The sequence below is a fragment of the Elephas maximus genome, chromosome 23, assembly GCF_024166365.1.
Source record: "Elephas maximus indicus isolate mEleMax1 chromosome 23, mEleMax1 primary haplotype, whole genome shotgun sequence".
NCBI classification, from domain to species: Eukaryota; Metazoa; Chordata; class Mammalia; order Proboscidea; family Elephantidae; genus Elephas; species Elephas maximus.
Window position 1 is genome coordinate 20496638 of NC_064841.1, and position 20027 is coordinate 20516664.

The window sequence follows — 20027 nt, forward strand, 5'->3', positions numbered from 1 at the left end:
ATGGGGGCCAGAGCAGGCTATGTCTGAATTATAGAAAGTGGTCTCACTCTTCCTGCCTTTAGGCCCTTATGATCCATATTCAGACATGATTTTGGAGGTGTCTGTCACACGTGCTTATGCAGATTGGAGCTTATGGCAAAAACTTGAGAATGCTGCCCTATGGCGACTGTTGGGATTCTGAACTAGAAAGTTTCCAGATGCTGCAGCAAAATACATGCCATTTGAGAGGTAATTACTCGCCTGCTATTGGGCGTAGATTGAGACTGCCTCAATGACAAACAGACATAAAATCATCATGAGACCTGAAATACCAATAATGTCTTGGGTGATGTCAGAGAAACACTCTAATAAGGAAGGTGGTGCCCAAAATAATTTCATAATAAAATGGAAATGGTTTATACAAGAACAAGCTACTGGGGGAATACAGGGAGGCACCCAATGTATACATGAGTTAGTAGCTTCTTTTTCCATAGGTCCTACCCTGGAACCACCTGAGCAGCTGCCAGAGACCATTGCTACATGCATAGTGCCCTATAAACAACTTTCTGCTGACCACCAGAAGGCTGTTTGGTTCACGGATGGCAGTTCCAAGGTACATGGACAACATCTGATGTCGAAAGCTGCAAAAATAAGAGCAGCAGATGCAAAGATCCTGATTGAAGAAGGTAAGAACAGGTCAGCTCAATGGGCTGAACTGCATGCTATCTTCCTAGCCATGATGGAAGAACTGGGCAAAGGTGAAAGCTCGTATGTTTGGATTTTTACTGACTCATGTGCAACAGCCAATGGTCTGGCTATATGGTCAGGCAAATGGGCGGTAGAAAATTGGACTATTAAGGTGACACCTGTGTGGGGCATGGATCTATGGAAAACACTCTGGGAATTTACAGGGTGCATTAGAGTAGGACATGTCGATGTCCATCAGAAGAACCCCCTTCGTGGACCAGAAAGCGATTAGAATCAGCAAGTGGACCTGCTGGCATGCTCACTTGTGTTGGCAACTGGGTCCATGAAATGAACAGACATGGGGGTGCTTCAGCAATGCAGAGATGGGCTTAATCTAGACACATCTTTCTTGCACCCTCTGAGCCACAAAATGCCAATAAGGACTGCTCTGTCTGCCAGCAAGAGAGAGGTTGCAGAGGGCTATGGGACAGATTCCCCAGGGAAGAAGGCCCTGCACATAGCTGGCAAGTTGATTATATCGAACCACTGATGCTGGTGGCACCAGATGGCTACAAACGGGTCCCCACAGGAATAGATGCTTACTCTAGACTGGACTTTACATATCCCATGACAGATGCAAATGCCAAAAAACACTATTAAGGAATTGGGACAAAAGATACTGTACCAATTTTGGCCACCAAGTTATATTTCATCAGACCAAGGAACACACTTTACAATCCACAGGTGGAGCAATGGGCCAAGAAACATCATATTAAAGAGACATACCATGTTGTACACCACCCTCAGAGTAACGGTTTGATAGAGAATTGCAATGGGCAATTAAATGGTTTGTTATCTAAAACGGGGAGATAAAGACAGGAAGGGCTGGCTCACACACCTTCATGTGTGTGTGCTCGCATTCACATGAGTGGGTTAAAGGGAGGATCACTACTGGACAGATTCCTATGCTTCTCTGGGGGATCTTGGGAAGAGGAGGATGATGGTGCTATTATACAATTCTGCCCCCACATCACCTAAAACTGCTTTTTTCCTGCCAGATGCTGCCATCCCAGGACCAGTCAATGGATAACAATGACTAAGAAAAGATGAAGTTTGACAGAAAACTTGGAGATAATACTGATCATTGTGAAACGCTGGGCAGAAACCAAGAGACTGACAAAAACTTGAAAATTAGTAGGTGTCATAAATTTTGCTGCAAAACTGATTCAAGATTAGAGTATTTATGAAGTTTCAGAATTAGAAAACTTCATATTATGGAAAAAACTTTTAAAACTCTGAACGGAAACAGATGCCTTTTCTGTTTCTTATGTCCTATTCCCAGTGGTGACACTCCAGAGGCAGTTGCAGTCTTTGCAAGCTTATTAGAGAAGGTTCTTCTTACCTAGATGAATCTCATTAGCTATTCTAAACCAAGTAAGAGGAGGACAAATGAAAGTACCTTAACAAAATCAACTGCTGTTAATTACCACTGAATTCATTTCTTTATAGATATGTGTTTCTGTATGCTTCTATAAACAATAAAAACTTACTAACAGTTTACTTTTTCAGAATAAGTTAATGTTCCACATTCATGTTTCTTTGTTGGTTACCTACCGAAGATCAAGACCTTGATTTTGCCAGATATTTTCCATAATGCGAATAATTTGAAGTGTTAACATATCTTGCCGCAAATCTGGAATTCAAATAATATGTATCACCACTCAATGTCACAAATGCAGATTTGGGTATGATGTGATCACAATGTTCTCAAACTGAAAACAGAGCTATATTTACTCTTCAAAATAATCTATAAGAAAGCAATATTCTAATTCTTTAACCCATTTCTGAAGCATCTGGACAAGAACACCTGTATAACGTCAGATAAAGCTAGCACGTATTTCACAAAAAATGTTTAATTAAACATTTCAAGTACTTGTTTTTCTAAATCCTTAAATTTGATTATACATTTGTATTAAAATACTGGAAACAACACAGTTCACTGCTGAAATGTCATTTTTCTAGGGTCACCATCCATGATCCTTCCCTTCCAGTCTTTTTCTCCAAGTAAGTTAAGATGTTCTTTTATATGGGTCCTTAGCAGGCTACGGAGCCCTGGTCCAAAGTGGTTAAGAGATCAGCTGCTAACCAAAAGGTCGGCAGTTCAAATCCACCACCTGCTCCTTGGAAACCCTATGGGGCGGTTCTACTCTGTCCTATAGGGTCATTATGAGTTGAAATCAACTTGACAGCAATGGGTTTGGTTCTTGGTTTTTTTTTTTTTAGCAGACTATGTATTTTCCTTGTACTGTGGTATAATTTTAATTTTGTCACGTTTTGTTTAATGTACCTCTTTCCCTTGTTAGACTGTAAACTCCAAGAGGGCAGGGATTCTGTCTTGGTTTATAGCTACGACCCCAGGCCCTAACACATAGAATATTTATGGAATGAATGAGTGGTCACACAGCTAAACAAATAACAGTCAGACACTGATTTCAGGACTTCTAAATTCTAAGCCTAATACTTCTTTTCAATAATTACACATACACATATTGTAAAGGTTAAGACATCTGCTTCATATTATATATTTTGTCACATGTGTATTCCTTAAATGGCTTTCAATAGTCTTCATGGTTCATAAATAGCCTCTGTATAAAAAGACAGCTAAATTCGTGCATCATAAGTTCATTAATACTCTTCCTTACCATCCCCATTTTTAAAGATGATCTCATTGTTCTGAAACAGTAACTCTGACATGATGTCTGGGTTCTCCCAATTCAACCACAGTGGCCTTTTTGCAGAGGACATAATTCGACACTCTTCAAGCCTTTAAAATAGTTAAAAACTTTACTAGGATCTTAGCTTTGTTGTTTTTTTTCCATTGAATTTACTTTAATCAACAGTATAGATTTTTGAAGTGATATAAAATTTAAAACTTTCTCAATTTATATTTATGAATTCATTTCTAAGTGAGTATAGAGAAAACATAAATGGTAAGCTTTTAAATTTTTCATATAATGGCATATGAATTTCCAACAAATATGGGGACATCTTAGTTTTATAGCTACTACATTCCATTTCTTACCTATGATACCAGAAATTCTGGCTATAGAAAGTTTTAAACTTCATTATTACAACAGTAAAAACTCTGTTGGAATAAAAGCAGTCCTGAACATACGACAATTTTCCTACTCTTATTTTGTAGAGCAGGAGAATGGGAGAGGGAAGCATATAGAACTGAACATTCTAATTGGGCATTTTGACTTTTTCTCCAGATTTTATACAGAAAGAGTACTTATTTAAATACTTCAATAAAACTTCCAGTAAAGTACCTTACCTGAGATTTCCTAGTTGGTGAGCAGGGTTTAGAGGAGACAGAAAGCCCTGTAGAGCATCCATGAAATCTGGTCGCCTCATTTGCTCAACTAAAAACTTCATCTGTACCTGACAGAGAAACAGAATCAAGGTTAGAAACTGATCTCATAAAAGGTCAAATTAATTGCTAATCTCATCTGTATACCAGAGCCTCAGTATTGTGAAGTCTTTGAGTCCATATCCTGGATTGGTTGTACTAACTAGGTGCTATAACCAAGCAGCATAACTCAGGAAGAGGCAAGAGTGGCAGCACTGTAACCTTCCAGGGAGAAGATGGCAGGAGTCACGTTTTGGCTCTAGAGCAGGGCTAGGTCAACTACAGCCTGCAGGTCAGCCATCAGTTTTTGTAAATTAAGTGGTACTGGAACACAGCCGTGCTCATTCATTTACGTATTGTCTATGGCTGATTTCTGCACTCTAATAGCAGGGCTGAGTAGCTGACAGAGACCATATAGCCCGCGAAGTCTAAAATATTTACTAGCTGGCCCTTAAAAAGTTTGCTGACCCTTCTTGCTTTAGAGGAAAGACTACGGAGGCATCACCTTAGTAACTTTGCTTTCAGGTTTTTCAGAAAACATCACATCTCTCTCTGTTGGGTATAGAAATGGTTTAGTGAGGCTAAAAAAAAAATTGGTGGGAAAAGGGCTTGTAAAAAAAACCTTTGTTACACTGAATCTCACACTATACTTGGGTTCTAGGATGTAGCTGCAAAGAAACATCCGTTTTTATCAATTCAAACCAGAGTACAAACTATTCAGCTATCATGTAATAACTGGCATTCTAAGAAATCTCCATCCATTGAAAATATGAGTGGGGGTGGGGAGAGGTTAAGAGCTACAGATTCATAATAAATTAGTTTTATGTTGGAATTTTAGTAACAATTTTTTTTTCTTACTATATATAATAGCTAAAAAAATCTAGCCGTCCCTGACTAGACAGCTCTTGCTCACGTACAGGCATTTCTTTTTCTATAACTGTCAACCTTAGTGTTAGCACAGTGCTTCTTAGGCTTTATCACTCATTGTTACGATAAACACAAAACCACTCAAAGTAACTGCTTTTGTTCCTATGCCTGCAATTTTAGTTTGCTATCACTATCTCATTTAAACCAGTGGTGATCTGAGTAATAAATTTCATGTTCCTAACTCATCTATTTTGTCAAGGCCAATTTGACTTGAAAACTCCAGCTATAGGACATGCTTATATTTACAAATTTAACTTTCTAATATCTACAGTTTCTTTTTTCTTAGCTTAGTTACAATACAGTAAACTTTATTCTTTCAAGGCCTTCTAGTGCCCTAGGGAAAAAAAAAAATTTTTTTTTTTTTTTTCCTGCCCATTAATTCCAGAACTAGATACAGTATGATTGTTTTCTAATTGTTGTTAGCTGCTGTTGAGTCGGCTCCGGTTCATGTGACCTGATGTACAACAGAATGAAATGTTGCCTGGTCCTGTGCCATCTTCGTGATTTTGGGTACGTTTGAGCTAACTGTTGTGGCTGCAGTATCCTCTGTTGAGAGCTGTAAGGTTTTCACTGGCTGATTCTTGGAGGTAGAGCGCCAAGCCCTATTCCTAGTCTGTCGTAGCGTCTGGAAGCTCTGCTGGAATCGGTCCACCACGGGAGATCTTGGTGATATTTGAAAATACTAGTGGTATAACTTCTAGCATCATAGCAACATGGAAGCCACCACAGTAGGACCAACTGACAGACGGGTGGGAGATTTTCTAACAATCCATATTTGAACTTAAATACCACAACTGCAATGAACCCATAAATACTGTATGACATTTAGATTAATACAATAACTTTCTTTTAAATGATTTTTTTCTTTTCAAACAGTATTAATGAAAATGGTAGAAAAACTCATTCATTACTGCTAATTTACGTTTTCTCGCCTTTGGGGGCTCACTAGAGATGAAGAAAAACATCAATTAGGGAGAGTGGACAAATTACATTGCTCAGATTGATAATGCTTACTTCATATACTCTATGGAATTGAAACTTTGTTTTTTACTGTAGGACATGGTAGATGGACTGAATGAAGGATAAAACCAAATCCATCGCCATCAAGTCGATTTTGACTCATAGCGGCCCTACAGGATAGAGCAGAACTGCCCCACAGGGTTTCCAGGGCTGAAATCCTTATGGAAGCAGACTGCCACATCTTTCTCCCATGGAGTAGCTGGTGGGTTCAAATCGCCGACCTTCTGGATAGCAGCCGAGTGCCTTACCCACTGCACCACCAGGGCTCCCTGAATGAAGGATCTAAAACCAAAACCAAACCCATTGCCATCAAGTAGATTCTGACTCACAGCAACCCTACAGGGCAGAGTAGAACTGCCCTACAGGGTTTCCAAGGAGCAGCTAGTGGATTCAAACTGCCAACCTTTTTGATTAGCAGACACGCTCTTGACCACTGCACCACCAGGGCCCCTAAATGAAGGATCCAAAACCAAACCAAACCCAGTGCCATCGAGTCGATTTCAACTATGATAAATGAAGGATAGGGAGTAGGAAAAGGTTATGAAAAACCATTTACATTTTATTTTGTACTCCTCAGTTGTACTAAGCTTGCAGGTCTTAGCTAAACTGCAGATGGCTAGAGAGTGTAATATATTCACTGTGAGTGACTACGAGTCCATTTTAAACTTAGAAATGTAAAAACTAATGTCTTTTCACTAATTTGCAGGGTGATTACTAAGAGGTAATAAATGACAGAGATCTAGGAAAGAATCTTTTAAAAAGGAATGGCCATATAAAAGGGTAAGAAAGGGAAAGAAGAGGGAATTAATATTCTGGGGGGCACCTCCCATGGTCCAGTGACTGAGGTGGGTGCTTCACAAGTCTCAAGTAATTTAATTCTCGGAACAATTCTATAAAGTATTATACCTATTTTACAGATGAAGAAAATGAATCTCAAAAGCCTAAATAATATGACTAACATTACACAGCTAAGACTCACTGAAACTTGGATCCAAATCCTAATCTGCCTGATTCCAAGAACCATAATCAATATATACACTGGGCTCCCAAACAACCCTGCCCCATGGCAATGAAAAGAGTCTCAAAAGCAGACCAACAAGTCACACACCTTTTGTGTTTCATCCTTCTTCTCCTGTTTGAGGATGTCAGTTAAATTAATCAGCTTTTCCATAGCCTCAACTTGTCTATTCAGGTGCTTCAAATACATCCCACAAGCACGACAATATGACTCCAAAAGCAGGCCAAACCTCTGACTTACTGTTTTATTGTGCATCTCAGATCTAAAACAACAGTACAAGATTAAAATATATATATATATATATATATATATATGTTGTTGTGTATCATCGAGTTAATTCCGACTCACAGTGACCCCATAGGACAGAGTGGAACTGCCCCGTAGAATTTCCTTGGCTTCATGGGAGCAGATCACTAAGTCCTTCTGCCGGAGAGTAGCTGGTGGGTTTGAACCACCAACCTTTTGGTTAGCAGCTGAGCACTTAACTGTTACGCCCCAGGGCTCTCTCCCTCTCTCTACGAATGGTCTTAAATCAATATACAAATAGTCTTTTTTAAAAGCAAATAGAAAAGCTAGCTTCTGAATCCAATTAATATTACAATCACACTAACAACAAAAAATTTTAAACTTAACATTTAGAAGCAGAATAAGAATTTCAGATAGTTCCTGGGAATACAAACTTAACAAACTAGTTTTTAGGTTTATTTCAACTCCTTTTCATTCACTAATCTCAGCTCGAGATAAATAAACATTATAAAAGAAAACTAGGCACAAAAATTATAATAAAATGGATAGAGGGAGGGGGGCCAAGAGTTGAGTGCTATTTGACTCTTCTGACACACACACGTCCGTTTTGTGTACTGTCTCTAAATTTAAGTTATTTTAAACCCAGCTTCTAGGTTCTCTTTTTGACTTAACACTTTTAAAGTTATAAATCTACTTCTAAATTGAGAAAAAAATGTAGTTTATGACCTCTAACTTTGAGTCCTAGATATATCACAGTCTGAAAAGTATTTTTTATTCTTAAGTAGCTTTTTTTCTAGTAAGAGCCTTAGAATTTTGTCATTATCATTCTGAATTCCAAGACAAGATTTTTTTTTCCTTTATTTTGGAATATTTTAATCCACATAGTGAAAGCTACTGCAACATTAATCTCCACATAGCAAATTTTAATTTGCTTAAAACAGCATCATAATCTGTAAAATTATTTTCACTCTCGTTCACGTATAAAACTCAATTTTGAATTTTCCTAGCATACTTAACTCCAAAAAAAAAAAGGTTGAGGGGAAGCTTATAGTATGCAATATATCTGGAGGAGTTTTCAACAAAACTCCAAACAAAAACCAGAAGTGCACAGGTAATGTATGTCCATATATACACTGTACAGTATCATCAATTATGCTGAGTCAAGTATATTTATATATACACACTAAGAAAGCAAGTAATATACAATTACAGAATTTAATGGGAAAATAATTGGACTTACTTTAAATGCCAAAAGAAAAAGTGCCCAATCCTTTGATTAGTCAAAGCTTTCTTAAGTAAAAACCTCACAAGCAGGTTATCCAAATATTGTTCATATTTTAGGACCTAGGTGATTAAAAAAAAGAAAACAAAACAAAAAACTCCACATGAATTAGGAGCAGTGTCTGCATAGCCGGAGTTAAAGAACATGTTTCAGAAAGGAAGTAGATACTACTTGAAATAAAGCGGATTTTTTTTTTTTTTAAAAGCATAAAACCAATTAATGCAGTGGGTTTTGGAAGTAGCAGGGGTTTAGAATAAAACATTGTTTATTATTTTAAATTATTTTACCTGTACTAGCTGAATTAGGTACTGAGAAAGCTTGTCATCTGTTAAATATTTTTCCAGGCATCGAACAGCAAAGCCTCGAACCATAGGATCTGGGTAATTACAGTCCAGAAGCTCCATGGCTTGTTCAGGTTTGATTGGAGGCCAGTCTTTGACCAGGCAATACATCTGCACGTGAGAAAGATAACAAACCGTATTTCAAAAGCAAAGATAGTTGCAAATGAATCCTATAGCACACCGTCAGAACTTATTTTAATAAGAGTTTAGATAAACTTGTAGCGCTTAACATTTTCAGTTCTAAACAATTTTATCTACGGAAGCAGTGTGAATGGTATTTCTCTCCACTGTATTGCCATTATTAATTAACTTAAAACATAGTCTATTTTATCTCTTATGCTTATGAAGACTTTCTGAGAGAAAATACTTTGAGTGGCATATCAATTTTGTGCAACAGTGATGTACTCAGTAATATCAAGCATACATTTACCTGGGCTACTTCATCTCTAGAATTCCATTTAACAGACAGGAGCAATTTGGGCAGAATTTCAGGGATAGTTACACAATAGTGCCTGTATGGGAAAGACAAAACAAAAAAACATTCTTGCATGTTATTCAACAGGCTTAGGTGTCTAACTCTTCAATTACGCAATCTTTAAGAAGTTTCAAACACTTTTAAAACCATTCCTACTGTTACTAGCCTTCTTAAACTATCAAATCAGTGTTTAACACTATAGTTGTATACATATGTACATATACACTTAGACACGGTTATAACAGCAAGGAAGACAAAGGGAAAATCCAAATAGAGGACAAGCACTTAGGAAAAATTTAGTTGACAGTTCAGAAAAATTAGGAATATATCCCACAGCACTCTTTATATGGCTCATGCTATTTAACTACTTAAGCAACATGAACCCTAAGAAGTGTCACCAGTTATACTGGTGACAAAAATTTACTGGACAAAAATTTATATTTTTAATGTACTTTCTGCAGAAAGGTACTACACCTGCTTTTTTTTTTTTTAGGTAAACCAGTGGATACTTACCAAGTAGCAGGTTAATTTCCTCACAAATAAAAGTAAATCATTACACTAATACTTTGAGGAAGTGTAAGAAAAATGAAAAGGAACTCCTAAAAATTATAATATTGTAATATACAGAACAACTAAACCACAAGTAAATTGACCCAAAACTATAGGCATTTTTTCTTTTTTTTGGCTTTTGAATTTTATTAAAAATAAAAAAAGTTATATCAGGGATTTGGAATTAAAAAAAAAAAGAAGTGCCTTCAATGTACAAGGTAAGTACCAAGGCAGCATGATTTTCTAGAAATATCAATCTATATCCATAGTTTTAAAAAAGGATGTTTATAATAAAAACAAAACCCAAACATGTATACTATGCTTTATTTACTCAAATAAGTATGGTAGAAACCTGGAAGGATTAGCCACAGTCAGTTCTTTCTTGTGTAACAGAAGACAGGAACAGAGGCTCACCATCTTACACTTACCTGTGGCTCCACAGAAAATCTTTTTCTTGCTCAGTGATTTCAGACAGAGGATCTCGTGTACAAATTGCTCGGAGCTGTTCTTTGTCATTTTCTCTTAATTCATTGTCTCTAGCTAGTCTGTTACTCTGTAAAATAAAGTCATATCTTATATGCTATTTCTTTTTCCATATCCCCCCATTCATGAGTGAGCTACAAAAAAAAAAAGTTAATTTTAATAAAATTTACACTGCTTATTAATTGTAAAACGGCTTATTCTCATTGCAAAACTCTATCTTCAGAAATAGGAAAGAATCAATTTAAGACAGTATTTGTGGAACAAATCCACTAACTTTGGTCTTGGTTAACCTCATCACCAACCAGTTAGAACTGTAACTTCCAAGGTTAGTCAGGGAAAAGACTAGACGGAGACACTAGAGGTGGCAGTTCTACCCTGTTACATAGGGTCTCTATGAGCTGGAATCAACTTGACAGCACCCAACAACAATGACAACAAAAATGAAATCAAACTGCCATATGTGCTACTTGGTTTTATACACTGTCAATTTATCCAACAGTATTAAAAAATATTACTGGGACATATTCATTCACCAAGTATTTATTGAACAGGCACTGTGTGCATATCCTGTTCTTGCTGTTGCATCACAAAACAGTAATAGATCTGGTGCTAAAAGAACCTCTGATCTAGTGGAAAAGCAAATAAATAAATAAATATGAAAATATCAGATGGTTGATGTGAGTACTCTAGACGATGTTGACAAAGAAAGAGTACAGGGGCACTTCAGATTGGGTATTTGGAAATGGCCTCTGAGAAGGTAATATTTAACTTGCCATCTAAATAACAGGAAGGGATCATTCACACACTAAGATCAGGGGAAAAGACTATTGCAGATGGAGGAAACAGCACAAGGGCTCCAAGGAGAGAATGGGTTTGGTGTGAAAGAGGAACAGGAAGGAGGAGAGTGAGACTGAAGCCCAGCAGGCAAGGGAGAGAAGTGACAGAAGCTGTGTTCAGACCATGTAAAATGTGCAGGTCAGAGTTAAAATTTTGTATTTTTAATGAAAGCTATTTAAAAGATAAATGCCATGATTTGATTTACACTTTACAAACATGATTCTGGCTGCTCTGGGGAAGGATGGAGGTCTGTTAAAAGGCAATTACACTAGCTCAGGAAAGAGAAAATAAATACTTAACCCTCAGTTTACCAGGAAAAGTAGTTAATGCTATTTATCATCTGGGTCCAATGGACTCTTAGTCTTTATTAAATTATATTTTAAATATAAAACAATTTACAGAAGAATAAATCAATAGTGAAAACCAACTTTTTAGACATTTTAATAAGAATTCAAATAGTCAAATCAAAACTTGATCCATATATTCCTGGCTTTGAAGACACATATCAAAAACAGGCAACATCTTAGAATGCAACTAATTGCTTGCTCATCAACTGTCATGCATGGATTTGGAACACATCCATCCTGTAAATACTGACTCCAGATTTCGAATATATATCATTGCTTCTGGTTTTTCTTCTTGCATGTACATTGTCAACATGTAATACTTTTGAAAAATCTGACAGCTCATGATTCTGTTGGAGAGGACGGCCATCTTCTTGGCTCCATAATTACACAGCATTTCCATTTTTATACTTATTTTTTTATTGAACACCAAACAGAATGATCAACTTAAGGAATTTTTTAAAATTTCTACATCACCTTTTTCCTTTCAGTTACCTTTGAATATACACCTGCTTTCAGCATTTCCCCATCATAGAAGGTGTATCAATTAAATTTTGGACACCAACATCATAGAAGATGTAAAGAACACTGAAGAAGATGAGGTGCTCTGGGTTTCTGTCACAATACATTGCACAATAAAGTCCTCTTGCCTGTTGAAGGACTACCTGAATGTGAATACTGTATTTCCTTTATGTCCTCAGAAGCAAGTAGATTCTTAGAAAATTCATCTAGGATACTGTCATCTGATATTTCACTTATAATCAATTTCACTATCTCATTAGAGTCTAGAGAAGTAGGCTAGGGAGCTCTTGGGAGTGATTTTGCTTTAGCACCCTCTCCTTCAGGACCTTTGGGAATAATGTCTGGAGACATTTTGGTTGTCACAACTTGGGGTGGTGGTGCTACTGATATCTATTAAGTAAAGGCTAGGGACGCTGCTAAACATCCAAAGACGCAACAGATAGCCCCTATAAAGAGAATTATTTGGCAAAAATGTCAGTAGTGCCAAGGCTGAGAAAATCTGCTGTAGAGTACCATTATCTATCTCTTTGCATTCATATTTTGATTTGTATAATAATTATGAAACATCTTCTGTCAATTTTTCCTTAAAAAATGAGAAATTCTGAATTCTCAACTGTTTCCAATGAAAACCTAAAAAACAAAAAGACTACCAGGATGGTGTTTTCAGACTTCTTTTATATCTCTGGAAAGATGGTAAAATGTGTGGAACAGTGCAATAAGAAGACTGAAGGATGAGATAGTAAAGGTTTACTTCACCACTGTATAACCCTTCTAGGCTATCCCAGCCTTCCATATTTTATTATTTATTTATATTTTAAAGCAGAGCTGTAACAGTAATGATGAAATAATTCCTAGAATGATGAAAAATATTTTAAAATATAGAAAAACTAAGATCCCATAATGTATATTAGATTTATAAAAGTTTCCAACAGACTTTTTTCCAAATGGTAACTGAAAGAGCCAAACCCGTTGCCGTTGAGTTGATTCTGACTCATAGTGACCCTGTAAGACAGAGTAGAACTGACCCACAGGGTTTCCAAGGAGCGGCTGGTAGATTCTAACTGCCGACCTTTTGGTGAGCAGCCCAGCTCTTAACCATTGTGCCACCATGGTTCCAATTGAAAGAATAAGTTCTAGTCTATTATAAAAAAAATCAATATTCTTTTTTCTTTGAAAGAAAGAAAAACTCTAAGAGAGATGACATAAAATATCAATACTTACAAAGAAGTTAGAACTACTAAAAAAGAAACTGAAAGGCTAAAAATCTGATCCAACAGACTGGCAGTAAACTGTTCAATAACTAAATGTATGAATAAAATAGGTCATCAATGAGTTTTCAAATGACTTGCCTCTAGGAACTCAGTTAATTTACAGGTGTAACTGATCAGACAGGGCTATAGATACTTCATGGGAATGCTCATTAGTATTTCAATCCCTATGTCAACATTTAAGAATTTCTGTGCAGTTGTATCGTAATAGTTACAAGTCCAAGATGTTCACTACTGAAGAGTGACACTTAATAAGTTATTTAAACTCTCTAAGCCTTGAACTTCTTACTGGTAAAACAGGGATTATAATAGTATCCACCCTCACAGACAGTGCCATTAAGATTAAATGAGATAATACATACAAAGTGATTAGTATAGCATTTGGTACATGGCAGCACTAAATAAATGCTAGTATTATTATCATCAAGGAAGTAAACTTACAGCATAGTGGTTACGACTTTTAATAAAGAAAATCTTTTTTTTAATGTCAAAAAAGTTAACTGTAGTTTTAGTATCTGACTGAATTTAGTAATGATTTTAAATTTATTTGTACTTATCAAAATACCTTCTACATACCTTTGAAAGTACATATATAGGAAAGATACTGTTATTACTCAGTTTACAAAAAGGATTGGTAAACTCCCTACTGGGAACAACAGCTATGAACTAATAAAGTTTCTAAGTGCAGTATTCTAGCTGCCTCTGGGTGCTCCTTCACTGCTGCTGTTACTAATGCGGGGGTTGGCATATTTTAGGGCCTCTTGGCCCATAAGCTCACTGCTGATCTAGCTATGATTTCCAACCAGAGCAAAGAAAAAGTCATCAAATTTGGAAACTGGGAGAAAGACATACCAAAAAACAAAAATAGCCTGTTGTCTTAGCACTGACACCTTTGCCCTTGGAAAACAGGGAGTTAACAGAGCCCTGGTGGCACAGTGGTTAAGAGCTCGGCTGCTAATCAAAAGGTCAGCAGTTTAAATCCACCAGTTGCTCCCTGGAAACCCTACAGGGCAGTTCTACTCTGTCTTGTAGGGTCGCTATGAGTCGGAATCGACTGGACAGCCATGGGTTTAGTTTTCTTTAAATGGTCCCTGGATCCAGACATATTGGGGTTCCAAAGTTATGGCCAAGATCAGTCAACTAGACCAATCATTTAAACTCCATATGTACTCTCTTCTGAGAGATCTGACTATTGTGGGAAAGAACTGTTATTTCCTCTCCCTCCAACCTCAACTCTTCAATATATACTTGACTAACAACATATTTATACTCTGGTCTCAACTTCAAGGTTAGTGTCTCAGAGAGGTGTTTTCTGAGCCCCATTATATATTAGCCTTTCCCCTCCGGCTCTCATTTGGTCTCTCTTGGTACACTATTATTTTTTCCTTCCTGGCATTTACTGGGATTTATATTCTTACTATGTGCTTTAACCTGTTTAATGCCGTTTTTCACCACTATACTGTAAATACAATATAACCCCCCCGCAAAAAAACCCGTTGCCGTCAAGTCTATTTTATTCACAACTTTATTACTCAGCACCTATCATAGCGCTTTACACATAATTGGCATTCAATAAATATTTGTTAAAGGAATGAATGCAGGTTGGGGCTCTGAGTAAGCTAAAAGAAATAGGCCTGCAGTAAATAATATTAACAAATAGAGAACTGTATTATATTGCAATGCTGTTCTAGACTCCACAGTATCAATACCATTGTGCCTAAAGTACATGAAACCTTTCCCATACAAAGAATATGTACCCGAATCCAGCGATTATGACAATATTTAAGAAAGTCAGTGGTTGGCCGTACCAGTCCTGCGTGGGAATAGTTGAATCCTGCTTCTCGGGACACAGACCAGTTGGCATGCTCTTCAATCACTGACATATCTGGAAACTTCACAACACTGCTAAACCAGTCAAACTCCAACTCCAGGCATGGAGTTTCCTAAGAGATGGAAGAAGAGTTATCATATACACTGTGCTTGATCATCATAAAGAAAAATAGTCAAAAAAAAAAAGTTTTGAAATAAAAACTTACTTTATTTGGATTTGATCCAGTAACACCAATAGGGTTCAGTAAATCTTCCAATCCATGAGGTACTGGCCAAAGATTCAAAGCCATTTTTCCAGATACTAGAGTATCTGTGTAATCAAACAAGTTTATATTTCCCCAGGCCAATGGACAATGTTCCTAAAAAACAAAGAAAAACATTCACTACTTGGGGTTAAATTATAAGAAGTATTTCAAAACATGCTACTTCCCTAGAAAGAATTCGACAACCAACCCTCTCTTTAATAACTGGAATATGATATCTACGAAAAGCCACACTCGTTTCTCAAAGTATAAACATGTTCTTTCCTTTTTCCCATTTGAAATTACATGTACTTTCTTTAACTATAAATAGGAAATACGAGCCAAAGCAAGCATGACAAATATTTTCACGGTCACTTAACAAATATTTGCGTACAGTCACTTTATATGTTTAAAAAATTGTATCGATGTGAACTCATACTCTCTCATCATAAAAATAACTCCTGAAGTTCTCCCAGGTATATTAAAAACTAAAAAGTATATTTGATTTATAAATTTTTTAAAAATAATTTCTATTTCTTGAGAAAAATTCAATCAGCAGTATGATTCGGAGTTTCAGAAATACCTTACCTCTTTAGCACCCTTTCGGCCTTTAACAGAGCAAATGGAAAGGCAAAGTCGAGCAGCACGAGGAAGATCAGGAATGTATATGTCATAATTCAGCCATTCACTCCACCTGTGTAAAATTGCAAAGGAAAAAAAATTTATCCCCCCAAAAGGCTTTATCTAGAGTATATGAACAACTCCTACAAATTGTCAAGAAAAAGATAAACCAAGAAAAAAACAGGCAAGAGACTGATTAGAATAGGTACTTCATCAATATCATTTGTCATCCAGAAATGCAAACTGAAATCTCAAGGGATACCACTAGAGATGAGAACGGATTAAACTGTAAAGACTGATGATACCAAAGGGTGGAAAGGATATAAAGCAACAGGAAATCTCATACATGGCTAGTGGGGGTGTAATTGGTTACAACTAATTTGTGAAAGGTGGACAATGAACAAGGAAGACAGAAGAATTGACGCCTTTGAGTTTGTGGTGCCGGCAAAGAATACTGCATATACTGTGGACTGCCAAAAGAACAATCTGTCTTGGAAGAAGTACAACCAGAATGCTCCTTAGAAGCAAGGATGGCGAGACTGCGTCTGACATACTTTGGACATCTGGTCAGGAGGGATCAGTCCCTGGAGAGGGACATCATGCTTGGCAAAGTACAGAGTCAGCGGTAAAGAGGAAGACCCTGAATGAGGTGGACTGACACAGTGGCTGCAACAATGAGCTCGAGCACAACAACGATTACGAGGAGGGTGCAGGACCGGGCAGTGTTTCGTTCTGTTGTGCACAGGGTCACTATGAGTTGGAACCGACTCGACTGCACCTAACAACAACAATAGCAACAATTTGGAGAGCCTAATTTACTAAAACTTTTTTTACCAGCTCTAGCCATAGGCATAAAACCGCAGAAATGTGTGTACTGGTGCACAAATGTTCACAGCAGAGTTACTTATAATATCTGCAAACTCAAAATAACCCACATGTCTAACAGTAGAATAAATAATAGAATACAGTAATGAAAATAAATTACAGTTACTCACAACATGGATGAAATCTTATCAACGTAATATTGAATGAAAGAAGCCAGACACAAAACGATACCCATTGCTTGAGTCTATTTATATAAAATTCAAAGCTAGGCTAACTAACCAACAGTGTTAGAAGTCAGAATACTGGTTACTCCTGGGTAGAAGAGAAAGTTAATGGATTGGGAGTGGGCACGAGGAGGGGCTTCTGGAGTATTGGTAAGTGTTCTATTTCTTGACCAGCATCGTGGTTACATAGGTCCTTACTTTGTCATAGTTCACTGAATGTACAATTTGTATACTTTTGTACATCAGTGCTATACTTCAACAAAATTAAAAAAAAAAAGCTAATAAGAAAGATGAATAGTAAAGGAAAACTAAACAAGATAAAATGAGATTTCCTATTATGATTACAACTATATTTAATTACTTTTATATACGAGGTAGTTGTATTCAGAAGAGCCCATTAAGCAGGCAGGTAAATAAAATGAAAAAATAACTACTTCACAAGGGGTAATAAATCTTGACAGTCATAATAAGGAAAAAAAAAGGTAGCAGAGAATTGACATGATTAAAATTATTTAAATTTTACAATACATTCCTTTCAATTTACTGAAAACAACATGTGAAATTATGTCTGTATTTGGTGGACATATTTGTAAAGAGAAAAATGCAATAAATAGTTTTTTTTTAGAAGACATCATAACAATGGTTAAGATTATAAACTCAGAAGTCAGACTACCTGGAGTAGAACCCTGCTTCTACTATGTCCCTGAATGTATGACCCCTCATTGTCCGTTTCCTCACTTGTGAAATGGGATAACAGTACCTACCTTCCTTCATAAGGTTATTGTGAGGATGAAATGAGATAACATCAGTAAAGCAATGAGAACAGTAACTGGCCCATGGTAAAAGCTCAAATGTTAGCTATTATTAACTATGAAAATTTTTCAAATGCCTTCTTCATAATTCTATTCTTTGATTATAAACAGAACAAGACTAAATTAACAATAAAATGGTATGAAAATCCTATTTTTAACTAGCCAAACTAAGGTATAAAACTTTATTGGTAAAATAAGTTTTATTTATTCTAGTATCTTTGCTCTATTATGAACAAAGATAAAAAAAAAAAAAATGGTCCATTTATATAACCCACCAAAAAAAAAGAAGGCTGATATTTTAAATAGGGGGACTTAACAAGAACCCTGAAGGTAAAAAGAAACAATAAATGCTATTAAAGGAATGTAGGGAGAAAAAATGCTGCGGGATTTTAAAGTCCCCTGTAATTTAAGAAAAATTAAAGATGTTATCTATTTAAATGTACCTAGGACTTTTTATTACTTCTAAATCTTTAGAACTGCTTATAATTCACGGAAAATATTCTAAACTTTCGAAGCGTGCTATGGCTTAGCAATGTAGTTGTTCAGTAGCATTACGTTAACAAAGCACGCTTTTCTCTTCTTCTAAAAGTCCATCTCACACACACAAGAAAAACATTAAGGTCTTTATTTTTAGATAATGGTTATATATAATCCAAATTGATTCTGATATGGGAAGATAACTGGTAACATTTATGAAGAAATCATAATGTGTCTGATTTATCTAGCACATGGGAAAACATACATTTGGAACAAACACTTAAACTCAGTAATAATTCTTTCAGTTTGTTTCTATATATAAGCTTCATATTTATTTCTCTCTCATTTTGAAGTTAAACTTTAATTTTTATTTTCTGTAAACACAGAAAACTTAAAAAACTTACTTAAATTCTCTTGCTACTACTGCCTTAGGGATTTCATCTTTTAGATGAAGCAGAGAATTCTTGAAAAAAAGGTAAGCCCTTTCTTTAAACACGTTTTAAGTAACTAAAATCCCAACATTTAAATCTTATATTATTAAATAAGTTTACTTTTACTGTAAAGCTAATTTACTCTTATTGTGGGGTCTTTGCTCAGGGCTTGCTAAGCTCCTTGGATGACTGAGTTTGTGTAAACCCTGGCAGTTGAGTTTATAGTAGTCCCAAAATTTGTAAAAATTTCCGCTACCGGTTTCCTCAAGAATTATTTTTCTATTATCCCCACAATCACCTTCCTCGGCACTGACTTGTGACAGACATGCAAAATGAGCAGGAAATAAACTTTTGTTGTTTTAACAAAAATTAAAAAAGATTCTGGGGTTGTTTGTTGTCCCAGCATAACTTGTAACCTGAATGAAGTACTTTTTGGTTCATGTAGGATAAGAAACTATTTCCCTTCCTCCTGGTAAAGAAGGCTACTATCTCTTTGAAGTTTATGTAGGCTCTAGAAGGATGCATCTCTAGCAACTTCATTCTAACACCTGAACTTTTACAATGATTTTCCTAGCACTCAGTCTAAATTCATTTTGAGATTTATTTCCGGAGAAGTCATTCTCAGCTCTACTGTTATCCTGTGAAGTTAAACTTTAATTTTCAATACCAATTTGAGTTTCCTTAAAAGATTACTGCTACAGGGCGGTTCTATCTGTCCTATAGGGTCACTATGAGTTGGAACTGACTCAACAGCAACGGGTTTGGTTTTATTATATTTGCAAGGTTAGGTCTTATTCCTAAATGACTCTATAAAGAAAGGCAAAGAAATGGCAGGATGGCAAGTTGTTGGATCCTACTACCTTTTATTTCATCATTGTATCTAGTCAGCAATAATTTAAAACATTCCCAATAACTTTTTCCCTTACAAAGAAATTGATTTGTTTCCAAAGGCCCTTTATTTGAATGCCATAAATATCTACTCTCCGGAGGGATTTAAAGGAAACTGCCTCAAATGAGCTTGGTTTTGGAGTTGTTTGCCACCTCTCATTTCTCCATGTAAATGGAATGAAGAAAAGAATAAAATGCTAGGTTTATGGATCTAATGCACTGAACAATCAGTATGAAATTGAAACTATACTGTTTTATCTCGATACAATGGGAAGAATCAGAGAAGTCTT

At 36.2% G+C, this 20027-nt stretch overlaps 1 protein-coding gene across 1 annotated transcript in view; it reads right to left on the reverse strand.

Moving 5' to 3' along the window:
• The window catches only part of PIK3CA (phosphatidylinositol-4,5-bisphosphate 3-kinase catalytic subunit alpha), a 99563-nt gene that overhangs the window by 8604 nt on the left and 70932 nt on the right, over positions 1 to 20027 (reverse strand). Inside the window, exons 7-17 of the mRNA XM_049867385.1 lie at positions 16048 to 16153; positions 15424 to 15576; positions 15196 to 15330; positions 10362 to 10486; positions 9340 to 9421; positions 8856 to 9020; positions 8527 to 8630; positions 7131 to 7302; positions 4001 to 4107; positions 3369 to 3490; positions 2281 to 2359 (exon numbers count right to left, since the gene is read on the reverse strand). Of these exons, the coding sequence (XP_049723342.1) occupies positions 2281 to 2359; positions 3369 to 3490; positions 4001 to 4107; positions 7131 to 7302; positions 8527 to 8630; positions 8856 to 9020; positions 9340 to 9421; positions 10362 to 10486; positions 15196 to 15330; positions 15424 to 15576; positions 16048 to 16153 (1350 nt within the window). The remainder of the gene's footprint in view (positions 1 to 2280; positions 2360 to 3368; positions 3491 to 4000; positions 4108 to 7130; positions 7303 to 8526; positions 8631 to 8855; positions 9021 to 9339; positions 9422 to 10361; positions 10487 to 15195; positions 15331 to 15423; positions 15577 to 16047; positions 16154 to 20027) is intronic.